Below are 18,529 nucleotides of genomic sequence, written 5' to 3'. Positions count from 1 at the left end.
TCCCAAACTGTCAGCAGCAAGGTGTCCCTTCACTTCCCACTGGAGTGGTGTCAGAGGAGGCCTAGTTTAGAGTCAGAACTTTCACCATCACCCAAGGGTAATGAGTCCACACCCACTGTGGTATCAGTGGAAACCAAGTAAGGAATCAGGACTCCAATTCCCCTGCTCAGCAGTAATGAGGAGCTGCCTCCATCAGGTGTCAGAGGAGGCTGAGTAGGGAACCTAGACTTCCACCCCAACTTGTCAGTAATGAGGCAGCATCTCCTTCCTTCCCCTTTTGGGGTGGTGTTGGAAAAAGCCAGCTGAAAACAGAAGGTGTAAGTAAGATCCAAAGATTCATAACAATAGGAAAAGTCCAGGTTTCAACTTAAAACCATAAGTCACTCCAAAAACTGGAAGATCTCAAATTGAATTAAAAAACATAATGGGCCGGGCACAGTGGCTCAAGCCTGTAATCCCAGCACTTTGGGAGGCTGAGGTGGGTGGATCACAAGGTCAGGAGTTCAAGACCAACCTGGTCAAGATGGCAAAACCCCGTCTCTACTAAAAATACAAAAATTAGCCAGGCATGGTGGAGCCTGCCTGTAGTCCCAGTTACTCAGGAGACTGAGGCAGGAGAATCACTTAACCTGAGAGGTGGAGGTTACAGTGAGCCGAGATCATACCACTGCACTCCAGCCTGAGTGACACAGTGAGACTTTCTCTCAAAAAACAAAAACAAAAACAAACAAAAAAACAATGACTGGGTGCAGTGGCTCACGCCTGTAATCCCAGCACTTTGGGAGGCCAAGGCGGGCAGATCACGAGGTCAGGAGATCGAGACCATCCTTGCTAACACGGTGAAACCCCATCTCAAGTAAAAATACAAAAAATTAGCTGGGTGTGGTGGCGGGCACCTGTAGTCCCAGCTACTCAGGAGGCTGAGGCAGGAGAATGGCGAGAACCCAGGAGGCGGAGCTTGCAGTGAGCCGAGACTGCGCCACTGCACTCCAGCCTGGGTGACAAAGCAAGACTCCGTCTCACAAAAAAAAAAAAAAAAAATATATATATATATATATATATATATATATATACACGCACACACACACATATATACACATATATACACACATATATACACACACATATATACACATATACACACATATACACACACACATATACACACATATATATACACACACATATATATACACACACATACACACACACACACACACACATATATACACAAAAATTAGCTGGGTATGGTGGTGAGCACTTGTAGCCCTAGCTACTCCAGAGGCTGAGGTGGGAGAATCACTAGAGCCCTCGAGGCAGGGGTTGCAGTGAGCTGAGATCGCACCACTGCCTTCCAGCCCAGGTGACAGAGTGAGACCTGGTCTTGAAAAACAAACAAACAAACCACCAAAATAAATACCACCTGGATAAAATGTGTGTAAAAAATTAAATCATGTAAGTACCATAAGAAATCATGGAATTAAAATAATCAGAGAGAGGAAGCCTTTATAAGTATTTCACAACTGTAGAAACCACAGGAAAAAAAAATATATATATATATATTCATTAGCAACTGTAAAAGACAAACCACAAACTGGAATACAATTTGCAATTCATTTCTAGACAGAAGGCAAATTTACCTTTAAAGAGCACTTGCATATTAATAAGAGCAAGAATCTAATGGAAAAGTATACGAAACATATGAAAGGAATATGAAAAGTTCATGGAAAAGAAACTGTAACTGGTCCTTAAGTATATGGAAAAAATTTCAACCTCATTCTAATACAAAAAATAAAATTATGTTTAGATGCTATTTTCATCTGTCAGGTTACAAAGGTCACAGAGTTTGATAACATACCACATAGGTAAGTATGTTATCAAACTCTGTTATCCTTGCTGAAAATGCTGAAGCTGAACCCAAGTAGGAACACAGGAATTGAGAAACAAATTAAATACTATGAGGAATAAAACAAGAGACAAATCTAGAAGGTGTGACATTCTATGTAACTATTGGCCTGGTGTCTTCAACAAAAGAGAGAAGTGTTTGAGAGAAGTATGTGGAAAGGGGGGACTGTTCTAAATGAAAAGAAACATGACAACCAAATGCAATATGTGGTCTTTGAACAGACCAGCTACAAAATAAATTTGGGGATAATTGGGAAATGTTAAATATAAACTGGACACTAGATGAATTAAGGAATTATTTAATGCTATTATCACACACTTGCTAGATGTGGTAAACTGATTGTGGTTTTCTAGGAAAATGTCTTACTTGGGATTTGTATACTTTGGTATTTAGGAGTAAAATGTCATGATGTCTGTAATTTATTTGAAAAGTACTTCAGCAAACAAAGCAAATATGATAAAAGTATTTGAGCAAACAAAGCTACACATGATGAAGCAAAAAAATTGTTAAATTTAGATTATGGTTATGTGGATAGTTGTTATACTATTCTACTTTGTGTATTTGAAATTTTGAAATTGTTATAATAAGTGTTAAGCACACAGAGTAATGCTGCAGTGAAAAACCTTGTACATACTCTGCATGCTACAGGATTACTCCAAAATATGTCAAGCCTTATGGTAGGCAATATAGGGGGATCTAGAGCAGTGCTTTTCTTTTTCTTTTTTTTTTTTTTGAGACGGAGTCTCGCTCTGTCGCCCAGGCTGTAGTGCAGTGGCACAGTCTCGGCTCACTGCAAGCTCCACCTCCTGGGTTCACGCCATTCTCCTGCCTCAGCCTCTTGAGTAGTTGGGACTACAGGTGCCCGCCACCACGCCTGGCTAATTTTGTTGTTGTATTTTTAGTAGAGACGGGGTTTCATTGTGTTAGCCAGGATGGTCTCGATCTCCTGACCTCGTGATCTGCCCACCTCAGCTTCCCAAAGTGCTGGGATTACAGGCATAAGCCACCTCGCCCACCCTAGAGCAGTGTTTTTCAAACTTCAGATTGTGACTTTTTAGCCATTCTTAAGATCAATTGATGGGCATTATGACCAGTAAGTTCTTCTGTATGAAATAGAATAGAAAATACCTAAGGATTTTGACCTAGTAAAGATTAATATTATATGAAGCTTTGTTATATAATCATATGTATCAGTTACTTTTTTTTTTTTTTTTGAGATGGAGTTTCCCTCTTGTTGCCCAGGCTGGGTGCAATGGCTTGATCTCAGCTCACCGCAACCTCTGCCTCCCAGGTTCAAGCGATTCTCCTGCCTCGGTCTCCCGAGTAGCTGGGATTACAGGCATGGGCCACTATGCCTGGCTAATTTTGTATTTTTAGTAGAGGCAGGTTTTCTCCGTGTTTGTCAGGGTGGTCTCGAACTCCCAACCTCAGGTGATCTGCCCACCTTGGCCTCCCAAAGTACTGGGATTACAGGCGTGAGCCACCACGCCCAGCCTCAGTTACTTTTATACACATGCATGTACATGATTATGATCTAAAACCCATTTCTTATTATAACTTGCAGGCAAAAAGTTCAAAAGTCACTGAAGTGGTCCAGTATTTTCCACCAGAAGTCAGTGATGTTGGTGCCTTCTGTACTTTCAAGTTTATTTTTTTTTAACTTACATATCTTTGACAATGCTTTGTTTGTTGCAGCTTGGTTATTGGATAGATGTGTTTTAAATGTCTCATTTTCTTTGTTTTGATTTTTCTAGTAACTGTGACTGAAGTTTTACCAAAGGAAAAGAAACAGAAAGAAGAGAAGACCTTAATTCTTGGTCAGGCTGTGGTGGACCTTCTTCCCTTACTGGAAGGTCAGATGTGTGCTTTGCCCAAAAGCAGAAATGGCAAAGCTCATAAAACTTAGCCCCAGAGAGATATAGAAATTAGCCTCAATGAATTTGAGGGATTTGAGGGGAAAAGTGGGCACATTTATCTCTGCCTGCAGTCATCCCAACTTAACCCTTTCTTCTTTGGCTCAACTTGGGCTTCTTTTTGCAGGACAGAGTGCATTTCAAACAACAGTTCCATTGCACCCTGTGCAAGGCTCACCCTTAGAAACTCCTAGATCAAGTGCTAAGGTAATCAGAGTTTTAGCTCTCAACATTTCAGCCTGCCATTCAATGTAACAATTCTGTCTGCTATTAAGGTTCAATTCAGTTGAGTGTAATGCATTGGGCATTTTCTTTTCACAGCACCCTTAGTGTTAGATTCTGGGAAACAAAGATAATAAGGCAGAGTCCTACTTTGAAAAGCCCACAGTCTACATATCATAGACTATAACCCAGTGTGATTAAATGGTGGAGTGAGGCACATGGGCATAGAGCAGGTATCAGTTACTTTGTCCGCAGGTAGAGGCAAGGAAGGCTTAACCATGGAAATAACTCTTGAGCTATGTCCTGATGGTTCAAGTAGTATATGAAAGCACCTCATATACTTTAGGGCATGGTAGCATGCCTCTCACTGAAAATTTCTAATCCAACAGTTCTAGCCCAGACCCCTTTCTGGAGTTCTAGAATATCAGACTTTATAAGCACCTACTGTATACCTCTATAATGTTATCCCATAGGCACCTAAAACTCAACATTCTAAAACTGAACTCAGTATCTTCCCTGAAACCTATTCTTCCTTTTATCTTAGTTTTTTGACTAGTGGCATCACCCATCCATGAAATCATGGAACATAGAACCTAAATTATATCCATGACATATATATATTCCTTCAGACCCTAACTACAACCAGTCCTCAAATCTGCCTTTCACCAAATCCCACCTTTTCTATCTTCTAAGTGTCTTTAGGTTTTCTTTTTGGCTTCATTCCTACTCTTTATTGCCTTATTACCTCTCACTTGGATAGTTACAAATAGCCTCGTACCTACCTTTACCTCCCTCTAGTTCAACCTTCCCATGGCTTGCACAGTGATTTAAAAGTGAATCTGATCTTATCTCTTCCCCTGCTTAGTACTCTGTGGTTCATGGATTCACCCACTGCTTACAAGTTAAGGTCCAGATTGCTTAGCAGGCATATAGCATCCTTTATAATGGAGGCCTCCCCCTTCAACCTCATCTCCCGTTACTCCTTTCCTTATATTAATACTTCAAGTTCCAGAATCCTGACTTACTTACATATACCTAAATGGAAGATACCATACTGTTCCAATCCCTCTTTACATAGACTGTTTTTCCCCCTCTAAGACTAGTTAAGCACAGTAGTGAGAAGTGGGGAAAGAATAGAACAAAGAATTTGATCTGTAACTGACTGTGAACAGTCAGTTGAGATAACTCACTGCCTTTGGACCAGCCCACAAAAAGTGTTCTTATCCAGAATTATTTTTTCTTTCCTTCCTCTGCTAATCCAGGTTGTAAATGCCTATTTATCCTATAAATGTCAACCCCCAGCCAAATAATTAGTTATTCACTGCCTCCTTGGTGTCCTTGACTGCAGCATTTTGTACAGGTCTCTAGCATAGATTTTGCATAAATCTTGACACTATGACATGAGTTCTATGTTGAAAGGAACTATATCTTCTTTGTCTTTATATCCCTAGTGATATAGCAAAGTGCCTAGCATTCAATACACATTCTTTTCTTTTTTTGAGATGGAGTTTTACCCTTGTTGCCCAGCCTGGAGTGCAATGGTGTGATCTCGGCTCACTGCAACCTCCACTTCATGGGTTCAAGCGATTCTCCTGCCTCAGCCTATCAAGTACCTGAGATTACAGGCACCACCACCATGCCCGGCTAATTTTTATACATTTTCTCTTTTAGTAGAGATGGGGTTTCACCATGTTGGCCAGGCTGATCTCAAACTCCTGACCTCAGGTAATATGCCTGCCCCGGCCTCCCAAAGTGCTGGGATTACAGGCGAGATCCTACCTTGCCCAGCCTCAATACACATTTAAAACCTACTTTGTATGTATCCTGAGTGAAAATGTCAGAGGTATACACATATATGTCTATACCTATATATGTGGAATATATACATATCTATTTGAAAAAAATATTTTCTTATTACAAAGCATTACATTTAAATTACAAAAATAGGCTGGGTGCAGTGGCTCACGCCTGTAATCCCAGCACTTTGGGAGGCCAAGGCGGCCGGATCACGAGGTCAGGAGTTTGAGACCAGCCTGGCCAATATGTTGAAACCCCGTCTCTACTAAAACTACAAAAATTAGCTGGGCATGGTGGCATGCGCCTGTACTCCCAGCTACTCAGGAGGCTGAGGCAGAAGAATCGCTTGAACCCAGGAGGCAGGGTTGCAGTGAGCCGAGATCATGCCACTGCACACCAGCCTGGGGGACAGAGGGAGACTCTGTCTCAAAAAAAAAAAAAAAATTTAAAAAAATGACAAAAATAATCATAAAATATAGACTAGCAAAAAAAGCACCCAATCTCACTTACTCATGTGCAACTTCTATCGACATTTCTTTTGTTTTTTTTGAGATGGAGTTTTGCTCTTGTTGACCAGGCTAGAGTGCAATGGCACAATCTCAGCTCACTGCCTCCCTGGGTTCAAGCGATTCTCCTGCCTCAGCCTCCCCAGCAGCTGGGACTACAGGCACGCACCACCATGCCTGGCTAATTTTGGTATTTTTAGTAGAGATGGGTTTTCACCGTGTTGGCCAGGCTGGTCTCGAACCCCTGATATCAGGTGATCCACCTGCCTTGGCTCCCAAAGTGCTGGGATTACAGGAGTGAGCCATCATGCCTGGCCAATATTTCAACAGAATCTTACAATTCCTGTTTTATATGTATTTATATATATACTTTACCTCAGTATGGTAGAGTGGGAAGGGATCTAGTTTAGGGTTAAGATTCTCTTCTTGGCTCTATCTCCAACTCATGGGACTTAGAGAACATGGTTTCAACTTATGGAAATAATTAAGCTTTACCTTCTTATCTTGAACAGTAATATGAGATTCAAATGAGATAATGCAAAAAAGGAAGATCTCTGGCAATTTTCAAAATGCTGCGTAATTTTATTCTTTTACAGCAGTGCAGTCTTGAAGTTAAAGTATTAGTGGCAGAGCCTTTACTGACCACAGCCCAGATCTCAGGGGGCAATCTACTGAAGGTCACGTTGGAGGCTGCTTACTCTGTGCCTGAATCCTTCATTCCAACAGGTCCTGGGCAGAACTACATGGTCGGTCTGCAAGTTCCATCACTTGGAGAGGTAAAGCCCTACTGCCAGATATTTATAGAGATTCATACATGTCTGTACTCATATGGCCATCTCTTCCTCACCTCTAAGATTTCATTCAAAGCATTGCACTGCTAATGGCTGAGATTTATTTTAGGCTTGAAAAATACAGTTTATTTCTATTTTATATACAGATTTTAATGTTTATAATTTACATATTATATATTATGCATTAAATATAATTTATATAAATATATGGTGGAAAATATGTAAGATTTAAAATGGCCAATTTTGGTGTATTTCTATACAGATTATTTTTATGTGTACATTTTGCAGATTTTGTGCAACGTGCTTTATTAAACAAAACTTTCTCTTAATTCCAGATTATTTTCTTAGGCCAAATTTCTAGGTATAGGAATGATTGGATATGGAGTTTCTTAGGCTCTTGATGGAGATTTCTAACTTGCTTGCTAAAAGGCTTCTTCTATTCAGTTAACACTTCCACTTATCTTATTTCCAGGGCCGTGTATGTGGATGACCCACTAAAGTTGTGTAGCAACTGTTCAGTTTGCTGAGGACTTAGGAGGTTCCTGGGACATGGGACTTTCAGCACCACAACTGGGACAGTCCTAGGCAAATGAGATGGCTGATCACCCTTCCGGGGAACAGCCCACATAGTTATATGAGGCAGATCTGTGCATTGCCCTCTCTCCAACTTTGAGATTGTATTGAAAATTTTCTCTTTGTTTTTGCTAATTTTGATAATTAAAAGTGTCTTTTATTTTTTTTTCTCCTGGAGGGCTTAGTATTTTTCTTGCTGATGTATTAAATTCTGGCTGGGGTGCAGTGGCTCACGCCTGTAATCCCAGCACTTTGGGAGGCTGAGGCAGGTAGATCAACTGAGGTTAGGAGTTCGAGACCAGCCTGGCCAACATGGTTAAACCCTGTCTCTACTAAAAATACAAAAAATTAGCTGGGTATGGTGGTGGGTGCCTGTAATCCCAGCTACTGGGGAGGCTGAGGCAGGAGAACCACTTAAACCTGGGAGGCAGAGGTTGCAGTGAGCCAAGATTGCACCAAGATTGTACTCCAGCCTGGGCAACGAGTGAAACGCCATCTCAAAAAAAAAAAAATTCTTCATATGTAGAGAAAAATAATGTTTTCTTTCAAGTTTGTCAATTTATAGTTTATCATATTTATTTCTGGTTTATTATTTATTTTTAATTTGGGTCATTGCTTTGGTACACAAAAGTTTTTTAATAGTTAAATCTTTTTCTTTTAGGTTTCTTACATCATTTTAAACTTGAAAAGGGCTCCTTTATTCTGATGTTTTATGAAAGGTTGCCCTACCAGGTCCTAGAATTCTTTTTTGCTTTGCTTTTGGAGATGGAGATGGAGTCTCACTCTGTCGCCCAGGCTAGAGTGCAGTGGCATGATCTCGGCTCACCCCACCCTGTGCCTCCCGGGTTCAAGCAATTCTCCTGACTCAGCCTCCTGAGTAGCTGGAACTACAGGTGCCCACTACCACGCCCAGCTAATTTTTTGTATTTTAGTAGAGACGGGGTTTCACCATGTTGGCCAGGCTGGTCTTGAACTCCTGACCTCAGGTGATCCGCATGTCTCAGCCTCCCAAAGTGCTGGGATTACAGGTGTGAGCCACCACACCCAGCCCCAGGTCCTAGTTTTACGCAGTAGTCTTAGTTCCAGCTTCCTGTCCTGCCTGAGCATGGGGCCATTATTGCTTCTCTATAATAGTGTCTGGGTCTGACGTTTCCTGGGTTGGCGCAGCATCAGCTCATGAGCTTATCCCTTGGGTACTGAGTTGCTGCTGCTGCCAGTTCTGGCACTTTTAGACTTTCTTTTTCTTTCTCTTTTTTTTTTTTTTTTTTTTGAGACGGAATCTCGCTCTGTCACCCAGCCTGGAGTGCAGTGGTGCGATCTCGGCACACTGCACCCTCTGCCTTCTGGGTTCAAGTGATTCTCCTGCCTCAGCTTCCCGAGTAGCTGGGACTACAGGCGCCCACCACCACGCCCGGCTAATTTTTGTATTTTTTTTGTTTTTGAGACAGAGTCTTGCTCTGTTGCCTAGGCTGGAGTGCAGTGGCACCATCTCGGCTCACTGCCAGCGCCACCTCCCGGGAGGGGAGCTGGGTTCAAGCGATTCTCCTGCCTCAGCCTCCCGAGTAGCTGGGACTACAGGCACCCGCCACCAGGCCCGGCTAATTTTTTGTATTTTTAGTAGAGATGGGGTTTCACCGTATTAGCCAGGATGGTCTCGATCTCCTGCCCTTGTGATCCGCCCACCTCGGCCTCCCAAAGTGCTGGGATTACAGGCGTGAGCCACCGCACCCGGCTTAATTTTTGTATTTTTAGTAGAGATGGGGTTTCACCATATTGGCCAGGCTGGTCTCGAACTCCTGACCTTGTGATCCGCCCGCCTCGGTCTCCCAAAGTGCTGGGATTACAGGTGTGAGCCACCGTGACTGGACTAGACTTTCATTTACTTCTTTTGACCTTGGCTATGTGATAAAATATAACTCTTTTTTTGTTGTTGCTGTTCTACTTTATCTAGTTTGTTGTGTTTGTTGCTGATGAAGGCTCTGTTGTACTTTAGTTTGCTATAGTGTTGGAAATAGAACTTCCTTTTAATTTAAGGGCCATTTATTTATCTTTTCCAGTAAACTTCTTGTTCCTGTTCTTTATCTATCTATATATCTCTCTATCTATCTATCTATTAATAAGAGACAGGGTCTCACTCCATCACCTAGACTGGAGTGCAGTGGCACAATCATAGATTACAGTAATCTTGAACTTCTGGACTCAAGCAATCCTCTCACCTCAGCCTCCCACGTAGCTGGGATTACAGGTGCATGCCATTGCATCTAGCTAATTTTTAATTTTTTTTTTTTTTTTGTAGAGATGGGGGTCTCACTATGTTGCCCAGGCTGGTTTCAAGCTCCTGGCTTCAAGTGATCCTCCTGGCTCTATCTCCCAAAGTGGGATTATAGGCATTAAGCCACCTTGCCTGGCTGATATCTCATTGTTTTAATGTGCACTTTACTGATTATTAATGAAACATAGCATGTTTTTATTTAAATGTTGGATGTTCTAATTTCCCCTTCTATAAATTGCCTACTTATATATTTTACCAATTTTCTACTGCAAGTATACTTTGGATAAGTTATAAGACATGAAAATGCCTATATTTTTAGCCCCTTGCCAGATTTTAGTTTGTTTTCTAAAGGATAATTTTTAAACAGGTATAAGCACAACTCTCATATAAATATAAATAACACAGAATTTGGTCCAAGATTTTATTTAACTAATTAATGAGGGAATCAGTAAAATGTGACAACAAGTTCAAAGGAGTATATAGGCATCAGGAATGCTGAAATGAATTTGCCAATAATTCAAAACTTGTCATTAGCTTCAGGGAAATAATCAGTTACATTGCCACTGGACAAACTGTATCTGCATATTTATGAACAAGAATAATTTGCATTATTATCAAATGTCTATAAGTTACAGAGTTGTAAAATAGCACAAAGAGAATGAAGGGCACAGGCCCCTCTCTAGAATCAGATTAATCATAGAGGGGTATGTTTGACAACACTCAGCATTCCATTGAAAAGACACTTGAATAATCTTCTTGTCCATTTCAAAGTCCTTTACAAATTTTCCTGACATATGGTATCTATTTCTGTAGAAGGACTATCCCATTTTATTTAAGAATGGAACTCTGAAGCTTGGAGGGGAAAGGGAACCTGTTCCCCGGCCCAAAAAGTGGCCAATTGCCAACATTCTGGCTCCAGGAGCTAATAACATTCCTGATGCATTCATTGTTGGTGGTCCCTATGAAGAAGAAGAAGGAGAACTCAACCATCCTGAGGTGAGAGCCTGATATACAGGTTTTTGTGATAAACTTAGTGTACTGACAGATGATAAAACATTTTGTGAATTACTGTAATTTATATACATTTGTCACCTGTCAAAATACTTACATGCCAAAATAAAACACATATCTAATTCTGATTCAAATATCTTCTGGCTTCTTAAGTCCAGAAAACAAAATAATTTATATCACATGTACTCTTTATTTTATTTTAAATTTACTGATTTATGAATAGGTAATTATCAGTTACTGTCAAAATTAAAAATGAAGATGTATGCAGTGAAAGTGTCCTCTAGTCATGTCTCTTCCTTCTAATTCCTCCCCATCTCATTACCCTAGTAGTGATGGCAGCAGTGGCCAGTCTGGAGCAGCTCCTGCCATGATGCTGGCTGCAGTGGGGGAGTCCTGACTGGGCCTACACGCTCCATGGAGCTGGTGGGAGCTGGGAACAAGTGCCCTCCCATGTGCAGCTGCAGCTGCCCAACCACAGCTGCATACCCAGGCATCTCTGCACTCTTGGAAGCTGGGAAGCCCTCCTGCCCCCACAGGCTTGGAAGTGCCTGCTCCTGCTGCCTGGCCTCTGCCTACTCCTGGTGCCTGCTCCAATTTTGGAGCAAAGCTGTGGCCAAGCCCGGTGCTGTCACAACCTGGCCAGGTGCGCATGTGCTCAGGGAAGTGCTGACACACCAACCCCCTGCCACCTCGATCCCCCTCCAGACTTTGGGCACCCACGAGCATGGGAGAAAGTCCGAGGGGCCACTGAGGGCAGCTTGGCATGGGCTTACAGGCACCCCTCAGCATGAACAGCCAGGGCACTGTGGATGGCAGCAGGAGGCAGACAGGCTCCTGGGCAAAAAGGGGCAGGTCCCCAATGAAACCCCACCTTCAGGCCAGGGACCGCCTTAGGTCTGGGGGCCAGGCTGCTAGTTCCATGGACTGGAGTGAGAACTTATGGTACTTTTCTGGCCCCACCCATGGCCTCCCATGGATCAGTCAGCATCTACTTCCTCCCCTCTGGAGCCTATAAAAACCCATGACTCAGCCAGACTCAGGCAAAGGATGGGATGACCTGCCGGTGGAGAGAAGCTACCCACTGTGGGTCTCCTCTCTGCTGAGAGCTGAACAGTCATTGGGATGCCCCGCCTGTAGAGAGGAGCTACCCACTGTGGGTCTCCTGTCTGCTGAGAGCTGAACACTCGTCAGGACACCCTGCCTGTGGAGAGGAGCTACCCACTGTGGGTCTCCTCTCTTCTGAGAGCTGGGCACTCGTCAGGACAACCTGCCTGCAGAGAGGAGCTACCACTACTCAGTGAGTCTCCTCTGAGTTGTTCTGTTGCTCAGTAAAGCACCTCTTTGCTTTGCTCACCCTCCGCTTGTCTGTGTACCTCATTCTTCCTGGATGCAAAACAAGAACTCAGGACCTGCGGAATGGTGGGGCTGAAAGAGCTGTAACACAAACAGGGCTGAAACATGTCCCTTGCTCATCACATTGTGGGTGACAAAAAGGGGAGAAGAGAGAAGAGTTATGGTGCTTTGGGAAGCCCAGACCTAGGAGCTCCCTGAGCCAGGTCTGTGACACCTGGGGCTCTTCAGTTTCTGGTGTCTCCAAGCTTCTGAGCACCACCACATTCCTTGGTGCCGGCCATGGAAGCCGTTTGCAATATGCCTGGTTCAGCCACAGCCTCGCAGGGAGCTGGCACCTGTGCTGATGCCTGGAGCTGCCGGCTCTGCTGCAGCCAGCATGCCTGGCTGTGCACAATGGCCAGACCCCATGATCGCTTACTTACACACCCCTCAATGATCCATGCCTAGCTCACCCTTGGCAGGCATGGGATCCAGGCCAGTAGTGCAAGCCTAGCATAGCCTGCCAGGCCAAGTGGGTGAAATGAGCCTAGCAGGCCCAAGCAAAATTTGGGCAAAGGTGTGACCAGCCACAGAGGTTTTCTGCTGGAAAAGCAACCGACCAAGGATTCTGTGACAGTTGTCACCTTTGTTACAGTTTCTTGTGTTTCCTTCTAGATACTTTCTTATGTATATAAAAGCAAATATTTAAGTCAAAGGAAGACCCAGAGACAGAAGCATTTAGAAAAGTAAAGAAAAGGTTTCCTTGGAAATTGTGAAAGGGAGTCAGACTTCAGAAGGACTGGCTCACCAAATAAAAAATCAGTGTAGTCATCTCGGCTGGGCAGAGTAGCTGATGCCTGTAATCCTAGCACTTTGGGAGGCCGAGGCAGGTGGATCACTGAGGTCAGGAGTTCGAGCTTAGCCTGGCCAACATGATGAAACTCTGTCTCTACTAAAAATACAAAACTTAGCTGGGCACGTTGGCACACACCTGTAATTCCAGCTGCTTGGGAGGCTGAAGCACAAGAATCACTTGAACCTGGAGGTGGAGGTTGAAGTGAGTCAGGATTGTGTCACTGCACTCCAGCCTGAGTGTCAGAGTGAGACCGTGTCTCAAAAAAAAAAGTATAGTGATCCCTTGGTGTACATGGGGGTTGTTGCCAGGACCCCTGCAAATACCAAAATTCGTGCATACTCAAGTCCTGCAGTCAGCCCTGTAGAAACTATGTATAGGACAAGTTGGCCCTCCATATTTGTGGGTTTTACATCCCACAAATACTGTATTTTTGATTCATATTTGGTTTAAAAAAGATCCACATGGCCAGACATGGTGGCTCACACCTGTAATGCTAGCACTTTGGGAGGCCAAGGCAGGTGGATCACAAGGTTAGGAGTTTGAGACCAGCCTGGACAATATGGTGAAACCCCATCTTTACTAAAAATACAAGAATTGGCTGGGTGTAGTGGCACACATCTGTAATCTCAGCTACTCGGGAGGCTGAGGTAGGAGAACCACTTGAACCTGGGAGGTGGAGGTTGCAGTGAGCTGAGATCATGCCACTGCACTCCAGCCTGGGCAACAGAGTGAGACTCTGTCTAAGAAAAAAAAAAAAGAGAGAGATTCACATATGAGCCAGGTACGGTGGCTGTAATCCCAGCACTTTGGGAGGCCAAGGCGGGCAGATCACTTGAGACCAGGAGTTTGAGACCAGCCTGGTCCTAAAAACACAAAAATTCGCCAGTATAGTGGTGTGCGCCTGAATCCCAGCTCCTTGGGAAGCTGAGGCAAGAGAATCGCTTGAACCCGGGAGGCGGAGGCTGCAGTGAGCCGAGACGGTACCACTGCACTCCAGCCTGGGTGACAGAGCAAGATTCTGTCTCAAAAAAAAAAAAAAAAAAAAATCCACATATATATAAGTGGACCCATGCAATTCAAATTGTGTTGTTCAAGGGTCAAATGTTTTTAGAAGAAAACAACACAAAATTACCAACGTTACCCCATTTACATTAGTCTATTCATGATGGCAAAACTGCAGGTTTCTTCACTTGATTTTCAGATATACAAAGGTTATAAAATATCTTCAGACATCAGCATAATAAACATCAGGGATAAAAGTACTTTTCTTTTTTTGTTTTTTTGAGATGGAGTTTCCTTCCTGTTGCCCAGGCTGGAGTGCAATGGCCCGATCTTGGCTCACCGCAACCTGCGCTTCCTGGGTTCAAGTGATTCTCCTGCCTCAGCCTCCCAAGTAACTGGGATTACAGGCACCCGCCACCACACCCGGCTCATTTTTGTATTTTTGGTGGAGATGGGGTTTCATCACATTTGGCTAGGCTGGTCTTGAACTCCTGACCTCAGGTGATCTGCCTGCCTCGGCCTCCCAAAGTGCTGGGATTACAGGCGTGAACCACTGCGCCCAGCAGATAAAAGTTCTTTTCTTTAGGAAGTCCAGATTTTCAGGAAATGTTCAAAGTCTTGTTATTTTCAGAACTAGAATCTGTTGGGAAAACACTGCTATTTTTCCTTTATCTCAAGGTATTAATGTTTTTGTTTGTTTGTTTGAGACAGAGTCTCACTCTGTCACCCAGGCTGGAGTGCAATGGCGCGATCTCAGCTCACTGCAACCTCTGCCTCTTGGGTTCAAGCTATTCTCATGCCTCAGCCACCTGAATAGCTGAGATTACAGGCACATGCCACCATGCCCTACTGATTTCTGTATTTACTTTAGTAGAGACAGGGCTTCACCATATTGGCCAGGCTGGTTTCAAACTCCTGACCTCAAGTGATCCACCCACCTCTGCCTCCCAAAGTGCTGGGATTACAGGCCCAAGCCACCATGCCCTGCCTGTTTTTCATTTTTTAAAACTGAGTGTATAAGGTGTTTAATCATATATATATGCACACACTAATACATACATGTATTCATTCCCCATCATTTTTATTACACAAATGTAAAGAGTACATACTTACACACACTATATGCAACTTGCTTTGTTTTACTTTGTGGTGTATTTTTGAGATTTTTCCACATTATATAAAAAGCAGTCTCACTCTTTTTCTTTATTTGTACTTGCTGTATAATGTGACATTGTATGGACATACTTTAATATACTTATTAATTATATAAATTACCAGAAATTTGTCAAGGGCATAGAAAATAGTATAACGCGGCCAGGCGCGGTGGCTCATGCTTGTAATCCCAGCACTTTGGGAGGCTGAGGCAGGCTGAGCACGAGGTCAGGAGATCGAGACCACGGTGAAACCCTGTCTCTACTAAAAAAAATACAAAAAATTAGCCGGGCGTGGTGGCGCGCGCCTGTAGTCCCAGCTACTCCAGAGAGGCTGAGGCAGGAGAATGGCGTGAACCCAGGAGGCAGAGCTTGCAGTGAGCCGAGATCGCGCCACTGCACTCCAGCCTGGGCGACAGAGCGAGACTCTGTCTCAAAAAAAAAAAAAAAGAAAGAAAATAGTGTAACACACTTGCAAATGTTTCTCGAATGAGCTGATAATCCACTGATGGAAACATTTAATAAAATAATTTGTAAAATGAGGATGGTTGAATTATTTTTCATTGTCTGACTAAATATTTAAAATAGTAGACATGAGGCTAGGAATATTGGAAAAACACTGTGCATTATCTTTTCTCATCATTGTGATTAGTGAAAATTCATACTTTTCTTAGATTTATATTTTAATTTAGATCAGACATTTTATTTTAGACATTCAAATTATATTTTATGTTTTAGTTTAGATTGTTAATTCTCAACCCTGGCTGCACATTACAGTCACCAGGAAAGCATTTAAAACAATGACAATGGCCAAGTCTTAACCCAGGTAAACTATGTAAGAATTTACTTTTAAAATAGTACCAATGCCAGGTGTTTTTTCCTTTTTTTTTTTTTTTTGAGACAGGGTCTCTGTCACCCAGGCTGGAATGCAATGGTGCGATTATTGAGGCTCATTGTAGCCTCAACCTCCTAGGCTCAAGCAATCCTCCTGCCTCAGCCTCGTGAGTAGCTGGGACCACAGGCTCATGCCACTACACTTAGCTAATTTTTAAATTATTTTTAGAGATGGAGGTCTCACTTTGTTGCCCAGCCTGGTCTTGAACTCCTGGCCTCAAGCAGTACTCCTGCCTTGGCCTCCTAAAGTGTTGGGATTACAGGTGTGAGCCACTGCACCGGGTCCAGGTGTTTTTAAAAAAAAAAAACAAAAACTCCAGATGATTTTAATATGCATCTAGAGTTGAGAATCATTGATTGAGGTTGTTAGTCAGTATTTGGATCTTAGTACTGGATCAATGTAACTATTATATATGTAATTTATCTTATCTTATATACTTTATTAATAAAGTACTCATAATTTTAAGGTGGTGGTAGTAGTTGCAATAGTAGTCATACTTATAGTAGTAATAATAGTAAGAAAAGTATTGTGAACAAATCCATTAAAAGAATGCCCTATAGATGGAGCAGAATGAAGTCATGGCACACATACCGAGAACAGAAGTATTTGTATTTTACAGGACAGCGAATTTAGGAATCAAGCAGAGTGCATAAAGAAAAGGATTATTTGGGACTTGGAAAGTCGCTGCTACCTTGATCCTTCTGCAGTGGTCAGGTAAGAAGAAGAGGAAGGACATATGTCTAACCCACAAAGGCTTGTAAGTGGGAAGAAATGTTACTTTTGTTAATTTTATTTATATTTGAGTTAAGGTGATTTTAGATTGAGACTTTCTCATTTATCACATCTATATATTAGAGTGATGTTGTGTTCATCTGCTAATAACAGAAACAGCTAGTGATGGTGGTTTAACCAAGGTGAATGCTTATTCCTCTTTTATATAAAAGAAGTCTGAGCTGGGCCTGGTGGCTCATGCCTATAATGCCAGCACTTTGGGAGGCAGGAGGATCTCTGGAAGCCAAGAGTTCAAGACCAGCCTGGGCAACAAAGTAAGACCCTGGCTCACAAAAAAAAAAAAAAAAAAAAGAAGAAGAAGAAGAAATTAATTTGGTGCAGATACGTACCTGTAGTCTTACTACTTGTGAGGCTGACATGATAGGATTGCTTGAGCCCAGGAGGTTGAGGCTGCAGTGAGCTGTGATTGCGTCACTGCACTCTAGCCTGGGCAATGGAGTGACACCTTGTCTCTTAAAAAAAAAAAAAAAAAACTCGGCCAGGTGCAATGGCTCACAACTGTAATCCCAGCGCTTTGAAAGGCCGAGGCGGGTGGATCATGAGGTCAAGAGATTGAGACCATCCTGGCCAACATGGTGAAACCCCGTCTCTACTAAAAATACAAAAATTAGCTGGGCATGGTGGTGCTCACCTGTAGTCCCAGCTACTCGAGAGGCTGAGGCAGGAGAATCGCTTGAACCCAGGAGGTGGAGGTTGTAGTGAGCCAAGATCACGCCACTGCATTCCAGCCTGGTGACAGAGTGAGACTCCATCTCAAAAAAAAAAAAAAAAGAGTCCAGAATTGGTATGTATGATGGTTACACAGTGTTATTAGGTATCCAGGCTCCGTCTTTCCTTTTGTTCTACCTTCTTAACTATGTGACTTCCATCCACAAGGTTGTATCATGGTGCAAAGGTGGCTGCTGGAGCTCCAGCTTGCACACTCACATTTCTGGCAGAAATTTGGAAGAGGAGAATGGTTATGGATAAAAAAGGACACATGCTGCCTGTCTTAACCCCTCTTCTGGAACCTTCCTGGAATCTGGCAACTTCTGTTTATGTCTCATTAGCCAACCTCTAGATGCAAGAAGGCTAGACAATAAAGTGTTTTAGTTGAACACATTGTCACCCAGGCTAAATCAAGATTTAATTACTAAAGAACAGGTACACCGATATTGTGTAGGTAACTATCAGTCTTCGTCACAGTGACCTGGTTGTTAGAGATAGATGAGAATTGAGGGATTACCAATATATATACAATATGAATGAACAACTCTGACTTTAAAAAAATGAATATCTGTTTTTTTAGGACAGCTTTAGATTTACAGAAAAATTGAGCAGAAAAACTGAGCAGATATTTTAGAGAGTTTTTATATACCCCTGGTCGCCCACTTGGTCATGGTGTATAATTCTTTTTTATACATTGTTAGCTTTGATTTGTTAATATTTTATTGAGGATACATTGTTGCCATTATTACCTTGAACAAATAGTTATCAGATCAATTAAGAATAAAAAACATTAACAAATTTA

The 18,529-nt window shown here is 42.6% G+C and overlaps 1 protein-coding gene across 2 annotated transcripts in view; it reads left to right on the top strand.

Annotated features, from left to right (window-relative positions):
- Nucleotides 1-18,529, top strand: part of CFAP70 (cilia and flagella associated protein 70) — a 105,383-nt gene that overhangs the window by 6,847 nt on the left and 80,007 nt on the right. For both annotated transcript variants that reach the window (XM_055092975.1, XM_055092977.1), the window contains exons 4-8: nucleotides 3,661-3,759; nucleotides 3,947-4,026; nucleotides 6,941-7,120; nucleotides 10,794-10,976; nucleotides 16,847-16,941. In XM_055092975.1, the coding sequence (XP_054948950.1) occupies nucleotides 3,661-3,759; nucleotides 3,947-4,026; nucleotides 6,941-7,120; nucleotides 10,794-10,976; nucleotides 16,847-16,941 (637 nt within the window). The remainder of the gene's footprint in view (nucleotides 1-3,660; nucleotides 3,760-3,946; nucleotides 4,027-6,940; nucleotides 7,121-10,793; nucleotides 10,977-16,846; nucleotides 16,942-18,529) is intronic.

This window comes from Pan paniscus, chromosome 8 (assembly GCF_029289425.2).
Source record: "Pan paniscus chromosome 8, NHGRI_mPanPan1-v2.0_pri, whole genome shotgun sequence".
In the NCBI taxonomy this organism is placed as follows: Eukaryota; Metazoa; Chordata; class Mammalia; order Primates; family Hominidae; genus Pan; species Pan paniscus.
The sequence above is the reverse complement of the archived record's forward strand: the minus strand, read 5'-3'. Positions and strand labels throughout refer to the sequence as shown.